The sequence below is a fragment of the Thermobia domestica genome, chromosome 11, assembly GCF_964235325.1.
Source record: "Thermobia domestica chromosome 11, izTheDome1.hap1.1, whole genome shotgun sequence".
Lineage (NCBI taxonomy): Eukaryota > Metazoa > Arthropoda > Insecta > Zygentoma > Lepismatidae > Thermobia > Thermobia domestica.
The window spans coordinates 4,855,768-4,870,966 of NC_137464.1; the positions used below are offsets into that span (position 1 = coordinate 4,855,768).

Here is a 15,199-nt window from a genome sequence, read left to right on the forward strand (position 1 = left end):
ATAGGATATGCCATGGCACAGTGGTGTAACTAAAGGCTTGGGGGCCCTCCCGCGGACAGCGTAGAGTGGGGCCCCTTCTGTACGTCCTACTTCACGATTTGGGGCCCCTGGTGGCTTGAGGCCCACCCCGCAATGCGAAGTCTGCGGGGCCCTTATTTACACCCCCGCCATGGCATGTGAAATGCAATAGAATTTGCTACTTTACACGGTAGGATATCGATTATGCGATTTTTGCTACGATAAATGCTCCTGTCTAAAACTACAATTAGACGCATAGTTAACAATCATATTGAAGGTCTCGTAATCCGATATTTAGGACAAAACTACTGAATAAAATTAGAAACTGCTTTGTGATATGTATTTCAGAGAACATGGAAAAAGCTAACTAACTAACTAACTAACTCTATGGCCTATGGAACCCGCAGGTTCAGTGCCGCGTTCACAAAAGCTCTCCACTGACTTCTATCCTTAGCTAATTGCATCCAGTTTCTACTTTGTATTCCTATCTCTGCGAGATCCATCTTAATATTATCCTCCCATCTGCGCCTAGGTCTTCCTAATGGTCGTTTTTCTATGGGTCTTCCAGTCAAGGCTTTCAAAGCGTTTCTACTTTCTTCCATTCTAGCTACATGACCTGCCCACCTAAGCCTCCTAGACTTGACGACCCTAACAATGTTGGGTAAACCGTATAAACTATGTAGTTCCTCGTTATGAAGTTTCCGCCATTCCCCATTCTCGTTCCTCTTGGGTCCGAATATTCTTCTCAGGATCCTGTTCTCAAATACTTTCAGTCTATGTTCTTCCCTCAGAGTAAGTGACCATGTTTCGCAACCATACAGAACAACAGGCATGATTATCGTTTTATATATTTTAAGCTTCAAATTTTTCGACAGAATTCGCGACGACAAGAGATTTTGAACCGAATAGTAACACGAATTCCCTGCTTTTAGTCGACATTTAATTTCTTCGTGAATATGATTTTCATCTGTTAATATTGATCCTAAATATTTGAAAGTATCCACTTTATCAAAAGTATTATTTAATATTTTAACGCCCCCACAATTTGCCGTATTACGGTCCCGACGCACTTCCATGTAAAAAGCTAAATTGATCTATTTTTCAATGAAGAATTCCATAGAGAAAATGATGTTCCAGATATCGTACAGATGAGGAAATTGGAGCCAATTCATACATCCCTTTATATAATCTTCCTTTCTTTGTGAATCTGTAGATATTACCCTAAATCGTCGAAATAGTGTCTTCCTTTGCTTAATCTGCAGTTACAAAAATATCCCCACGTCCAAGTATTAATATAGAAAAGCTTCTAATATAATAAGATATTTTTTTCAAAATTAACAGACGGTTTAATAAAAAAATACAGTATTATGTCACGTTATTGCTCTCATTGTTCATGGAAGGTTTTACTTGTTCAAAATCGTGTCATAGTGAATGTAGTACTGGGATTATATGAATTAAGAGGAACGTGCCAAAAATTTGATAAGTATGTAGAAAGAAACTTTTGACCTGTATTTCACTTTTAGTTAGCTGCTAAAAATACACCGCCTTATGCAGAGTCGTTTTGACATATGATTAGCATCATACTAAAAGTCTGACTACTGTAGGAAACAAATGTTAGTCGAAATCTTTAGTATGGCACTAATCACGCGTCAAAACGACTGTGCATGAGGCCCACAAAGTCTACGGTAATTGGCTTATTACGGCCCCTCATACAGACCAAGTGAAAGGAAATACGGTAACTTCGAAAGGAATATGTTTATTTCAATAACAATTGAAAATTAGATCCATCTGCCTACCGAATCAACATTTGCAGCTGTAGCTATAGTCATAGGATAATAAATAATCTAGGTATTCATCAGTGGCGTATTTAGGGGGGGGCTTCCGGGCTTAAGCCCCCCCGAAATCTTACTTATTATAGTAAAGTATATGAAATATCTTGCAGAATTTTCACATTTTCAGGCAAAGCCCCCCCCCCGAAAGTTAGCAAAGCCCTCTCCTAAATAAAATCGTAAATACGCCACTGGTATTCATTATCCTACGCTAAAGCTTAAAATTTTAATCCATGTGCAATTAATGTTAGTAATTTACGTGCAAATAGCTGCATTACCGACAGTCTAATTATCACAATTAAGTTATATAAATCATGTCACATTTTAAACACAAACGTCTTTATAGCATTATTAAAGAAATTATTTAGTTGCTTTTCCAACACAATTTTAAATTGTATTGCATATTCAGAGAACATAATATAAATACGTATGTTATTTGTGTAACATTTTTAGATTTCACTTATAAAATCACTAATTTGTATATTATCAAGTAAAGAATTATGAGATCAGTTCACAAAGATATTCACCTCAACAAAAATAAGTTTACTTGAAATATGCTTTCTAAAATTTTATTAGATCATTTTGATAATATCATTGTTCCTACTACGAGGAACGGCCATGTTATGCACACAAGTTGGGCCGCGGTGGCTCAGTGGTAGAGCTTTGACCTCTCGTGTGTGGGGTCCCGGGTTCAAACCCTGCTCCTGCCAAGTGAACTTTGTGGTGGACAAACACCGTGTGCGTGGGTTTCCTAGGGGTTCTCCCACTTTCTTCATTCCACCATTTCATTCATTACTCATCATCACCGTCTCCTTTAGCCTAGCCGGCATAACCGTGGGACGTAAAACTCAAAGATTTCATTTCATTTCATATTAAGCACACAAGTGTACTAACGTAGTGTACATCCCCGCACACTACGCGCTATGCACTCGCAGACTTGTGAACTTGGATCTTTTGACGCACACTAGGTGAATCATTTTCGGAAACAAGCTTACTTCGAAAGCGCACTTGAATCTTGGACACGGCCTTTGTTTCCGGAAATCAATGTTGTTTTCGCCCCATTCTTTATAATTACACACATTGTAAATTGACTTCCTTATTTGTAGAAACTACAACATGGCGAAGAATTTTCATGAAGAAAAAGGTATATAGTCGAGAGCCTACAGCTGACTTGCAGACGAAAGAATAATTTGATGCTAGTGAAATGTCTGTTTCGATGTCTAGCGGGAAACTTACCCCGGCAAAACAACAAGGGAACGAACTATGACCATACACTTAACGTCAGAAGGTCTGTATATGGCCAGCAAACAGACTCGGGTACCAGACAATGAGTGGAGAGTGCGTTATTGAGCAGGGGTTTTATCAAAGTCGCCCTGGAGAACACACAATTGTAAGTGTTTTTTAATGAATTCAAACTACAGTATTGTACACAGAAAGCAGCAAAAATTATTTAGAATGCATTGAGTCCAGGAATAGCAAATGAAAGCAATATTTCCCGTTGGTTTGTTAATTTAGTTTGGATAACACATCATTGTTAAATCAATCCCGTATACAACGACTGGATGAACTCCTCAGGAATACTAGAGAAGTAAATTCCCAGGGATATGTCAGTGTAGAGGAATTAACATACACTATACTATTCTTGTTAGACAGCTCCATACAAACGTTAAAGGTAAAAGGTTGAATTCATAGGTTCCATGTAAATTGACAGCGGCCAACAAAAATCGCTGCCCGGATGTGTGCAGTTTATATATATACAGTGGCGTATTTAGGGGGGTGGCTTCCGGGCTTAACCCCCCCCCCCGAAATCTTACTTAGTATAGGAAAGTAAATGAAATATCTTGCAGAATTTTCACATTTCCAGGCAAGGCCCCCCCGAAAGTTAGCAAAGCCCCTCCCGAAACAAAATCGTAAATACGCCACTGTATATATATGTGTATCAGGAAGGTTTTCAGCACCTGATCATCACTTCAAATGAAAAATAGCTGCATTACGACAATCGTAGATGGTCAGAACAGTAGCTGAATCGTAATTAATACCCAGGATAGTTGCCGAAAGCCACATGTGACATTGCTCTACAATAATCGTTTACGTGTTAAGCAAAGGGCGGTATAGGCTTTACATGAGTTGCAGTACAACACCTTTCCTTACCCACTACATCTCTCACACTCCTTTATTTTTCATTGACTAACACTTTTTCCTTTGGCAGGTTCGAGATCTTTCTTTCGTAGATACTTTCTGATGCGATAGGAGATGCTACTGCTCTGTGATCTGTTGAGAAAAGGTGAACAAGCGGTTTAGATCTATTCTTGTTTTAGATTTTGCGTAAGCCTTTTAGAGGAAACATCATATCCTCTAGGTAGTTGTCAATGACTTTCAAGATCCCAGGCAGATCACGAATCACATACGTGTAAACGGGTCTGGAGTAATTTGCCTTAGAAGACAATACAGTTGTTAAGATAGGCTCCTGAACGGGAGGCAATGTGTGCTCGGCAACGGAAATAATATCTTGCTTGGAGTAAAAATCAATAATAGCATTGTGTGAATCTTCTGAATCACTAGATGAGAGAAGAGTGAAAATTTTGCTTCTTCTTGTGAGATACATCAGAGTAACGCCATACTTTGGTAGACGCTGCTCTTAAAGAGGTTGAAGCCGAAGCAAATTAAATCTTGTTGGTTGGAATCTCATTTCTTGAGTGTTTTTTTCTGATTTCGATACAATTCAGGAGTAGTAGTAAAAGGATATTGCTTCTTGCTGGAACCTATTTTAGGCAATGTACTCTAGCTACATGCAGTTAGAATTGCAAGTACTTACATATTGGAATGGATAGACCATGATATTATTAAACTAGAAGCACTGTTAGAAATAACTTCATGAAGTGGTTTCTCTCATAAATCTTCAATTTATTCTACAAATAGAGGCAACGGTCATATTTTAAAGAAATCATGTATTATATGTACCTATATAGGTCCAACTCAGAAAACTCTTTCTCTTTTCTGAAAGAAAAATGCACTATTTGCTTCTGGCTACACTGCTGACATATCTGATGAAATATTGTATCAAATTTTCAGCAAAGTGGAATTTGAACATGTACGATACCAAGTTGTATGCAACTTCGTTGTCAGTTACAACATTTGATAAAACTGTTGTAAAATAAAACGTCCTATTTCTATCCAATATTGCATCAAAGAAAACAAACGAAGATCACTGTGCGGTGGCTGTAAATTTGGACATGGAAAGCAATTGAAATGCTTATTGATGAATACAGGCAAGATCTTGTTTTGTATAATTGTGGCCTTAAAGAATATTACAACAAATACAAACACAAACACAAAGAAACACTGGAAAAAATTGGGGCTGAAGTTAGGCTGGCAAAGCCAGAGAATACATGTTGGTGAGGAGCTCCTTCGTGGCTAAGCGGTTAGCTTACGCGCCTTTGGCGTGGGAAAGCCGGGTTCGATTCCCGGTGGGAGCTCATGTGGTTCGGATTCCACGGATACTGTACGTCCCGTCTCATATAACCTCGCTGCTAAAAGGGACGTTAAACTCCAAATCACCACCTACATGTTGGTGAGCGTTCACATTTCACATGCACGGTTCATATTTCCATTGCTCGTTTATTTTAAGATTTACGATTTAAACAGCTTACTTTTAAATAACTATCTCAAGCAAGTACCACGTTGCACTCTATGATTACCAACAAATGAATAAGGTGAGGTGAGGTGAGGTGATTTTAGTTTAGCGTCCTGTTCAGCAGCGAGGCTATATGAGACGTGGACCTACTGATTAACGTGGAATCCGAACCACATGAGCTCCCGCCGGGAATTGAACCCGGGTCTCCCAAACAAATTAATAAAGAAACAATTCAATAAAGAACTGAAAACAAATGAGCAACAAAAATAAGTTTCGTATTTGATCGTTTACAGTGTTGTAAAAGTTTTAGCCAATTTATTTGACCAAATGACTATCAAAGATAAGATTGATACAACATTTGATGGAAAACTATGACCACGTATAACTAGCTTTAGTGTTATCTCAATCTGAAACAGAGAATAGAGGCACTTTAGAACTACGCTATAAATTTAAACATGCTTCACTAAAATTACACTTTAAATATGGATTGATATAAGACAGAATAATAAAATAAAGGGTTTCTTTCTTGCTAGATATATATTGCAATTTACATAGTAAGTATAATGTCTTTTCTCATTCTATCCCTTACGATAAATTTTAACTTATTATTAGGACCAGCATGTTCATAACGTAAAAAATGTTACAAAAAGCAAGAATTTATTACCTAAAGCCCAGTGTTGGGTAAGTTACTTGTAAAAATGTAACGCGTTACAAGTTACTTTACTTTCTCTTAAAATGTAACGCGTTACTTGCACCAAAAAAGTAACTGTTACTTTACTTCGAAAGTAACGCGTTACTTTTAGGTCCGAAACTTTAAAAATGTGAAAAAAATTACTTCAATTTTCCGTACTACTATTACTACCGCTATTATTATTATTATTATTATTATTATTATTATTATTATTATTATTATTATTATTATTATTATTATTATTATTATTATTAATAATAATAATAATAATAATAATAATAATAATAATAATAATAACACTGTATATAAAAATGAAAGATAGGCGGTTTGTATTTTAATATTAAAAAACTAGTTGATTGCCAACCTCGGTAGTCGTGAAGTCTAGGAGTCTAGAACATTGTTCACGAGCTTCTGAATTTGGGTTGAGCGTCTAGGTTGAGTATTCGGGCTCGAGCCAAACACTGTTAAAAGTTATAGGGCACTGGCCAAATATCTGCAAAACTGCTGGGCCCGGGTTTATAATTGTCAACGACTCGAGCAGCTCGGCTCACAGCTCATTCACTATCGACCCGAACCGAGAAGTGAGCCGAGCCAACAGCTCACCCAATCGACTCGGCTAGAGCTCTCGACTCAGTTGAGCCGAACCGAGCAGATGGTTCATCCCTACCAAGCCAGCTCAAGTCGATGGTTCACCCCAAGTGAGCCGGCTCGAGCCATCTTCTCAGTTGAGCCGAGCCGAGCTGAGCTTGTTATAAAAAAATCTCTTGTGGTCTCGCTATCGAGACGAGAGAAGATGCGAGCAGTGTCCCCTCTCGTGAGCAACATTAAAAGTATTCCATATTACTGTTTAGCTTACATTTCTCATGGCTTTCGTTTTTCAGTGTAATCAGGTCATGATTTCAAGACGAGTTAAAAGGAACGAGCCATTTATCAAACTCGACTGGACTCGAAACTCGACGCGAAAAACTGAATCGGCTCGGAACTTGACTCGAGGATATTACCTTTGACTTGGCTCGAAACTCAACTTGAATTCGAGTCGAGTGGAGTTGTAGCTTATTCTATGCGTTAAAAAAATGGCTGCTTATTATAATTCTGCTAAACTAATTATATAATAATAACAATGTTGTTACGTAAAATTAAAAATACAGAATATAGAGAAACATTACACAACTAATAAAATGAGAACACATGAACTGGGAGGGAATCAAAACTTGCCAGTAACCCTAAAATCGATACATGCTTTTTAAAGCGTTTCAAACTCTATAATCAATAGGACTCCAGGATAAGCAAACTGATCTGAGAGAACTCCAATATTACATACCATCAGCAAACTATTTTCTACTAATAAAGTAGGCCTGCTCATCAGAACACGGTTTATTCATATTAACCCCTTACTGTAAATAGTTAATTATGACACCCTAGTTGTTGATAAATATTTTCCGCCGGGACACTTCAGACACTTTACTTTTAAATTCTGTTCACCATCGTCCTCAGCTCTTAAAAAAAAGTATTTTTTCAAATGTTCGAACGGTAAAATATTTTCGTTCTCCATCTTTATAAAAACTACACTAATCAAAGTAAAATAGACTACCGGTATCATTGCACTCCTAGATCACTCACTGAATGTATTGATTTGGAGCTGTCAAAATCAACGACAAAATCTTCCAGGTGCTTGTAATCAGTACACATGATTTCCCTAAGGTTGTCCTCATCTTCAAAAAACAGCAAGTGGCACTACGAACTTTTCTGTTTCTCTGTGTGTCTGTGACTGTCGGTCACTGACATACGTAGGTCATGCTCGATTGTTTTATTCTGAGAAATTCACTTACAGGAAAGAAACATTTGTTTCCGAAAAAAAATACATATATTGTAGTTGCTCATCCGAAATGTAACGCGAAAAAAGTAACGCAAACTAGGTACGTTACTTAAAAATTTGTAACGCGTTACCGTTGCAGTTACTTTGGAAAAAATGTAACGCGTTACTAGGAAACGTTACTTAAAAAGTAACGCGTTACAAGTAACGCGTTACTTGCGTTACGTTACTTCCCAAGACTGCTAAAGCCTATGAAGTAATGACTGAAAAGTAATCTAACCTGTCTCCTACTTTACTTAAAATGATAATTGTAAATCAATCAATCAATTAAAACAAATGGCCAGAAAATTTCGTATCCAGGTCATAGGGTTTCAGAACTGAGACTCAGGTGGCCGGTACTGGAATGAAGACTAAGGTATCCGATATCCGCTACCAAGACTCGCAGGTCATTTCGTACCAGTTCTCGCACAATTTTGCGCACCGCAACTTACAGAATTAAATTTAAACATTAATATAAGAAGTTCTTTAAAATATTTCTTCAAACACTTTGTAATATTTGGAGATATTAAGGAAAAATACGTCCACAATCTCTTAATAAGAAATCTAATCGACGTCATATGTGTTCCGCAGTTGATGTCTGCCTTTACCCAGCACAAGCTGCGAAACTGCATAATTATATCTTTATTCAGGAAAAATACAGTTTCCGGGGGTGGGATATTTCCTACGATTGTAAACATGCAGCCTATATATCAATCAATTCGTTTTGAAAAAAGAAAAATATCAGTACCAAAATTGATCACTTTTGATAGTCTAATCCAGTACAAAGTATCTAATTTACTTTTCGAAAGTGAGGCATATCATGCAGCTGAATACCTATATATCAAACAATTCGTCTTGACGAATGAAAGAAATCGTGACCTTAATTGATCACTTCCGGTGCATGGCACCAAACACAGTTACCGGAGTTGGGTATTTTCTGCAACTGCATACACGAAATCTATATATCAATTGACAAAATATAGCACTTCGTACCGAAATTGGTCACTTCCGGTATACAGTACCTAATACAGTTTCCAGGGTAATGTATTTTCAGCAACTGCAATCTAATACAACTCATGTTGACAAAACAAAGCGATAAGTACCGGATTTAGTCACTTCCTAGTTCTGGTGGAGAAGCCTACCGCGAAAACTGTATTGGGTACCGTATACTGTAGGTAAGTGTCCAGAACTGATTAATTCCTGTACCAATCGCAATTGTTTGTCAAGACAACTTCATTGCTATATACAAATTTCATGCGTGCCCTCGGAAAGTAAGTTCGTTTCGGTGTACCGAAATATATGATGTATAGGAAGCATGTGTTTAATTGCTCAATTGTCCTCAGTGGTAGAGAATCCAGCTCTGGTGTTCAGGGTCTCTATTTCGATCCCAACACGCCCGAAATCGGGCTTGTGGTGGACAAACACCCTCTGTGTAAGTCTTCTCAATCTCATTTCCTTCCATTTTCGTCACTCCACCATTTCATTCATTCTCATGATCGTCTATTTTAGCTTACACGGCATAACATTGTGACTTAAAAGTGAAAATTTCATTTCTTTTATGTTTTTTCGAATCTTGAATGTAGTAATAGGTAATTAAGGACAAACCTATAATTTTGTTCGACTCGTGAATTAGGTTATTTTCACGAGAATTTATGATATAAATTTTAATATATAGCAAACTGAACATGTGCGTAGCGTGAAAATGAAACCATATATTCCGAGCTCCCTTATGACTATGTGGATAACATAGGCATCTTGGCGCAGGAGTACGGGGTTCGATAGGGAGGTCATGTAGTTCAGATTCCACGTTAAGCAGTAGGTCCACGTCTCATATAACTTCACTGCTGAAAGAGACGCTAAACTCAAATCAGAACCAAAAATAAGCGTATTTATTCCGTACAATTTATGCACAATGTAAACATATATATGTTAGTAGTAACTGTGGTCTCTGATTTAAATTATGTTTCAGGAAACAAAAGCTTAAAATGGAAGACAATATAAATTAGCAGTAATAGTAAAAAGCTAATTTGTGATCAAATCGTTCGTAATATATTTGACTCAGTGTGTTTTTAATTTGTATCTGAAATAATTAAATATTGTATGCAGTTTGGAAGTTCAGTAACTAGTATAGCAACATAATTTAAGCCTATCTCTGTAACAGTAGAATTACGAGAATATAGTGAATCCTATCAAACTCACCCTGGATGGTATATTTAATTATTATTTTTTTTATGGCAAGAGAGACAGCTTTAACGTAGGTATAAGAAAGAAATTATTAAACTTGCAGTTTTACAATATGTCATCAATTAAATATCAAATTGAATTTGCTCTACATCCAGATAACTCCTTAGACTTCCGATAGATTATTGGGCCCTACGTGCGTTATTTTCGCAGAAACATGGCTCGTAGTCGTTTTCAAGGGGTGGTGCTTAAACGGCTATCCAAAGACCATTTATTTAGTTAATGTTGCACATACTGGGGGGGGGGAGCAGGCAGAATCCAAATTATGGTAGGTATATTATGAAATTACTATAAACTTTCAAAAATACATAAATAATAACTGGGGTCCTAGTTCCCCGGCTAGATCCGCCACTGGTACAAGGTTCCGGAACAAAGAATCATGGATCTGGCTGTGATCATCGTTATCCTACACTGCTGTACCGAAATTATAACTTAAATTATTCTTGATTAATATCACCTAGATTCCAATTAAACTTAAAAATGCAGTGTTTCTTTTCATTACCCTTTTTCCAACGTTTCAATGTGAAATCCTTCAGAAATTCGAGTTTACCGAATATTTGAGGCAGTGTTCGATTGGGAAGAAAGCAGAGGCGGTATGTTTTATTACGATTTTAACTTGACATACCGACTATCTAAATGTTGAAATACAGTGAAGGTATGTTGCCTAAAACATTGTATTTCTATTTACATAATGACTGAAAACCATTGGAGAGCTTCTCTTTAGTTGCGAGAGGCATGGAGAAACTTTAATCCCTTGCCAACAACTTTCTGAAAAAAAAATTACAATATTCCCTTTGTTGTATTATAGAGAATTATTACACGAAAATGCTCAAAAGCCGAGTTTTTATATTGACAATTTCCTGCGGGAAAGCTCCCGAAATCCCCACTTGACTGAGCGGTATTTTCAAACCCCGGAAGAATCGACACACAGCATACAATTCCTAAATCCGCTCATCCTCAAAACACAACATTTATATGAATTAATTAAAGAAGACACATCCATACATACGAAAGAAACAATTCAGTATGCACTTTATAATGTAAACTAGATGGACTTCTTTGAAGATAACTAATTTTTTAAAAAAAAGGGAAAAAGTAACAAAAATGTCGATGTTCTCAACTTAGGAATTATTTCTACACAAGAAATAAAATCTTTTTACGTGGAAATCTATTCGTCAATTACTGTGTTAGGCTGCTTGTAGACGATCCAAGAAAGATTGAACAAGACCATTCAATACCTCAAATTTACACGTTCAAAGAAGTATTGTTCGAGACACTTGAACAAGAGTCTCGAACGGACTTGAAACAACTTTTACACGATCATAGACGTATTGAATCTGTTTTATATTCTTGTTAATAGATGGCAGTCCAAAACAAGAGACTGTAACTATGAAAACAAATGAAAGCGAAACTGCGTAGTGATTTAGTTCAGACCTACGCATGAATAGCTATAATATTAGCATATTTTTCTTAACTTTCTGCAGGCATTTGTAATTTAATAGATTATATTAAATAATTTAGAAAACAGGTCAATTGATTTTGCAGCAATCCCATCGAATTTTCACTAAGTAGTTTGTCCCTTTTACATTAAATGCGAGTTAGGTTAGGTGACGTTAAAAACGTAAAGTGCTGCTTAGGTATAAAATCGTTCCCTATACTAAGCTTTTTTTTTAAAAAAAAAATATGATTCTGCAAATGGCGTGCTGATGACAGAATCACATTTAGAAAGAAAAAATCGAAGTTTCCTAAAATTGTGTGTATCACGAGGCAATGACTGCCTTTTGATGTTATTTATGCTTTGCATCGAAGACTGTTTAAAGAAAAGGCTGAAATCACAGAAAACCAAACGAAACAATGATAATATTTTTCAGCTACAGGACTTACCGCCCATATCTGCATCAGACTTTCTTCACAAATTTATCCTTGTTTTGTTACTGGTTAAGAATAACCCGTCAAACGAATAGTAATTTTTACTGTTAAAATGTGTGAGTGTGTATGAAGCAGAATTATCTTAGATACCGTAATAATTCCCACTGTCAAAACATGTCTGCATAATGTAGGAAACCAGTATTTTATGTTTAGAAGTTTAATGTTACCAGTGTCAAATCATTACAAGAGCTATAATTCAATTCAAATGAGTGAATACGATGTCAAGGGTTTGTTACACTATTCTAATTTATACATTATTCTTATTCTTGTACTATAACCTCAGTCGATGACGCGCCTGCTCCGTACGGACTACTCTCCCGTGGACCCCCTTCAATGCTCCTGCCCCGACACTGTTAAATAGCATCTCGATTTTATTTATTTATTATTATTTTTGCACAGTCTTGTATGTAGCATATGTTAGGATGCACATTTGTATCTTACGGGAAAGCACTAGTAAAATTAATCTGCACACGTGAAAGCAACCTCTACCTTAAGAAATAACTTCTCAAATACTACGTGTGGATTTCGTGATAAAATACTTAGATTATAGTAGGATAACATGTAATCATTTCCAGGATACTTCAGTTTGTGAGCATATTATCAATCTGTACGCAATTATTTGATATTATCAGAGATTAATAACAGTACAAAACGTCTTATTAAATCAAGAAAAATCAGTTATATATTTTTTTATTTAATGGACTCTTCTTTCTTAATCTACACCCGGTATTCTTGTATATTAAATTCTCAAATTAATACTTATACTTCTCATTGCCTCAAAATTTAACAAAAGTTATGGGCATGCAAGGATTATAACTATATAAATCGTGAATATTATCAACAAAAAATACTAACAATATCTTCCGGCGCAAATATTAGCTTTGTTTATCATAATACACACTTGGAATATCATATAATTATGGAAAAGAGTAACGAAAAGATATTTATTCAACTTCAACTCTGTCTCACGACGCCATCTTACTTGTTTTGTATTTTCCTGCACTTAAACTCGAACGCTGATTGGCTATTGAATGCTCTTGAATTGGATTGTTTAGAACAGGACCGAAACGAAATTTCTTGAACGAAACTATTGAATTCAAGAGAAAAATGACGTCAGTGCTGACGTCTTTTTCATCAAATAGTCTTGAATGGTCTTGAACAAGAGTCTTGTTCAAGCTTTCTTGGATCATCTACAAGCAGTATTAAAAAAATGGATTTATTAAAGGTATTTAGCATCTACTCTCCCGTGACGGTATGTCTTGATCACCAAAAAACCAGAGACAGTACGCCTTCATCACTGAAAAACCAGAGATGGTATGGCATACATCGGATACCGTCTTACTTCAACCACTGATTTGATGTCCCCGTATACCCTCTTTAGGTTCTTTTTTTGATTGTTTTTACCTTCATTTGCAATAGAATAAATTTCTTTTTTAAAATATTCATCTAGGTATGTCAATTCACTTATTTCTGGCACCATTGATATATACTTGCTAGTTATATTTAAATTATTTTCTTAAGATTATTTTTATATTGCATTTGGCATATTACTTTTAGTACTAAAATATTATTGCATAATATTACCGTTGATAAAACAAAATAACATTTATATTCGCCTAACACTACCATCTGCATATAAAAAGTTTTAGGTAGTAGGAAGTGACGTCACGAGAATTTTGACAAAGACGATGTAGAAATGGCTGGTAAGTGTGACGGTTGAAGTGTTTTATTGAGTCGAAATATTTCTAAAATATAAGTAAGGTAGCTCTTAAACGTGCAACTAATGTGTATTTTGTTTATTGCAGATTTATTTGCAAAGTACAACTGCACCTACTGCCAAGAAGATATTAGTGGATTGAGGGTAAAATGTGCAGAGTGCACCGACTTTGATCTTTGTTTGCAGGTGAGTCATGTGACCGTGGTGGGGGAAGTTACCGGGAACCGCGCCTTGCAGTAGAAGCTTTGAAACTACTAGCAACCGGCTGGTAGTTGGCGCAGTTTTTAACGGAACTAATTTATATTGGAACCTAATGCTCGTAATAAAAGATCAACACACATAAAGTATGTTGTGTAAAAAAGTAGGAAGTTTAAAATTATGTTCAGGAAAGAATAAATAAAGATAAAAGCTTCGATACGATCAGTGCAAGTATTGAATATTGCCTTGCACTAGAGTACAACTATCAAGGTCCGTAGTAGTAGTGCAGCTGTCGAAAGGGATGTTTAAGGCAGAGATGAAATTGTATCATATAATAGTAATGATTTCACCAGGTACATGCAGGTTAGGATGTTGATCTGCTCTAGAATTTTGAGTGCCGGTAATTCTTAACGAAGAGTCATCTGATATAGTTTCGTTAATGTGTTAAACATTACGCGAACTTTTCATATTGCTATCTCCAACTTTAATTCATAGTTGAGTATTCGGTAATCAGTAATGATGTACGAGTTATGAAATTAACAGTGTAGATTATGAATAAAGGGCCACAGAAAGGAACTTTTAATAGTAAAAATATAAGGCTTCAAGAGAAGGGCAAGTGTCATAGAAATTATTATTGTTACTAGCATTACTCGAGCATACGGTTCTACCAAATTTTGACACGGTTCTTACATTTTCATTTTAGATTAGAGCTTTGTATTTCTTTTAGCAGAGTACGCACTAAAGGAGCAGCTCCATTACTACTTGCAGATTGACTTCAGGAGCATAAATACAGTGTACGTATGACATAAAAACTACAACTCGAACCAATTTGTATTAAGTGGCCACTAAAAAGCACGACTGCTACCTAACCGAGTCAGGGCAGCAGCGCAGCAGGAGATGGCGATGGTGTCCGTCCGTAGGAAGCAAGGGCGTCAGTAAGGATACTGGAAGAGTATACTTAAACGTACAATACTTTCACTATTGCTCAAAATTCATTTCAATATGCTGCGCACCGATAGTAATTACTTTTATTCACACACTCGTTCCTTCACGAAAAATGTTTCCGTATTTTACCTATAAATTTCCCTTT

At 36.3% G+C, this 15,199-nt stretch overlaps 1 protein-coding gene across 1 annotated transcript in view; it reads left to right on the top strand.

The window, feature by feature from the left end:
- Positions 1 to 13,748: 13,748 nt before the first annotated feature.
- Ada2b (Transcriptional adapter 2B) overlaps positions 13,749 to 15,199 on the top strand; it is an 81,835-nt gene continuing 80,384 nt past the window's right edge. Inside the window, exons 1-2 of the mRNA XM_081729954.1 lie at positions 13,749 to 13,897; positions 14,000 to 14,097. Of these exons, the coding sequence (XP_081586080.1) occupies positions 13,891 to 13,897; positions 14,000 to 14,097 (105 nt within the window). The 5' untranslated portion in view covers positions 13,749 to 13,890. The remainder of the gene's footprint in view (positions 13,898 to 13,999; positions 14,098 to 15,199) is intronic.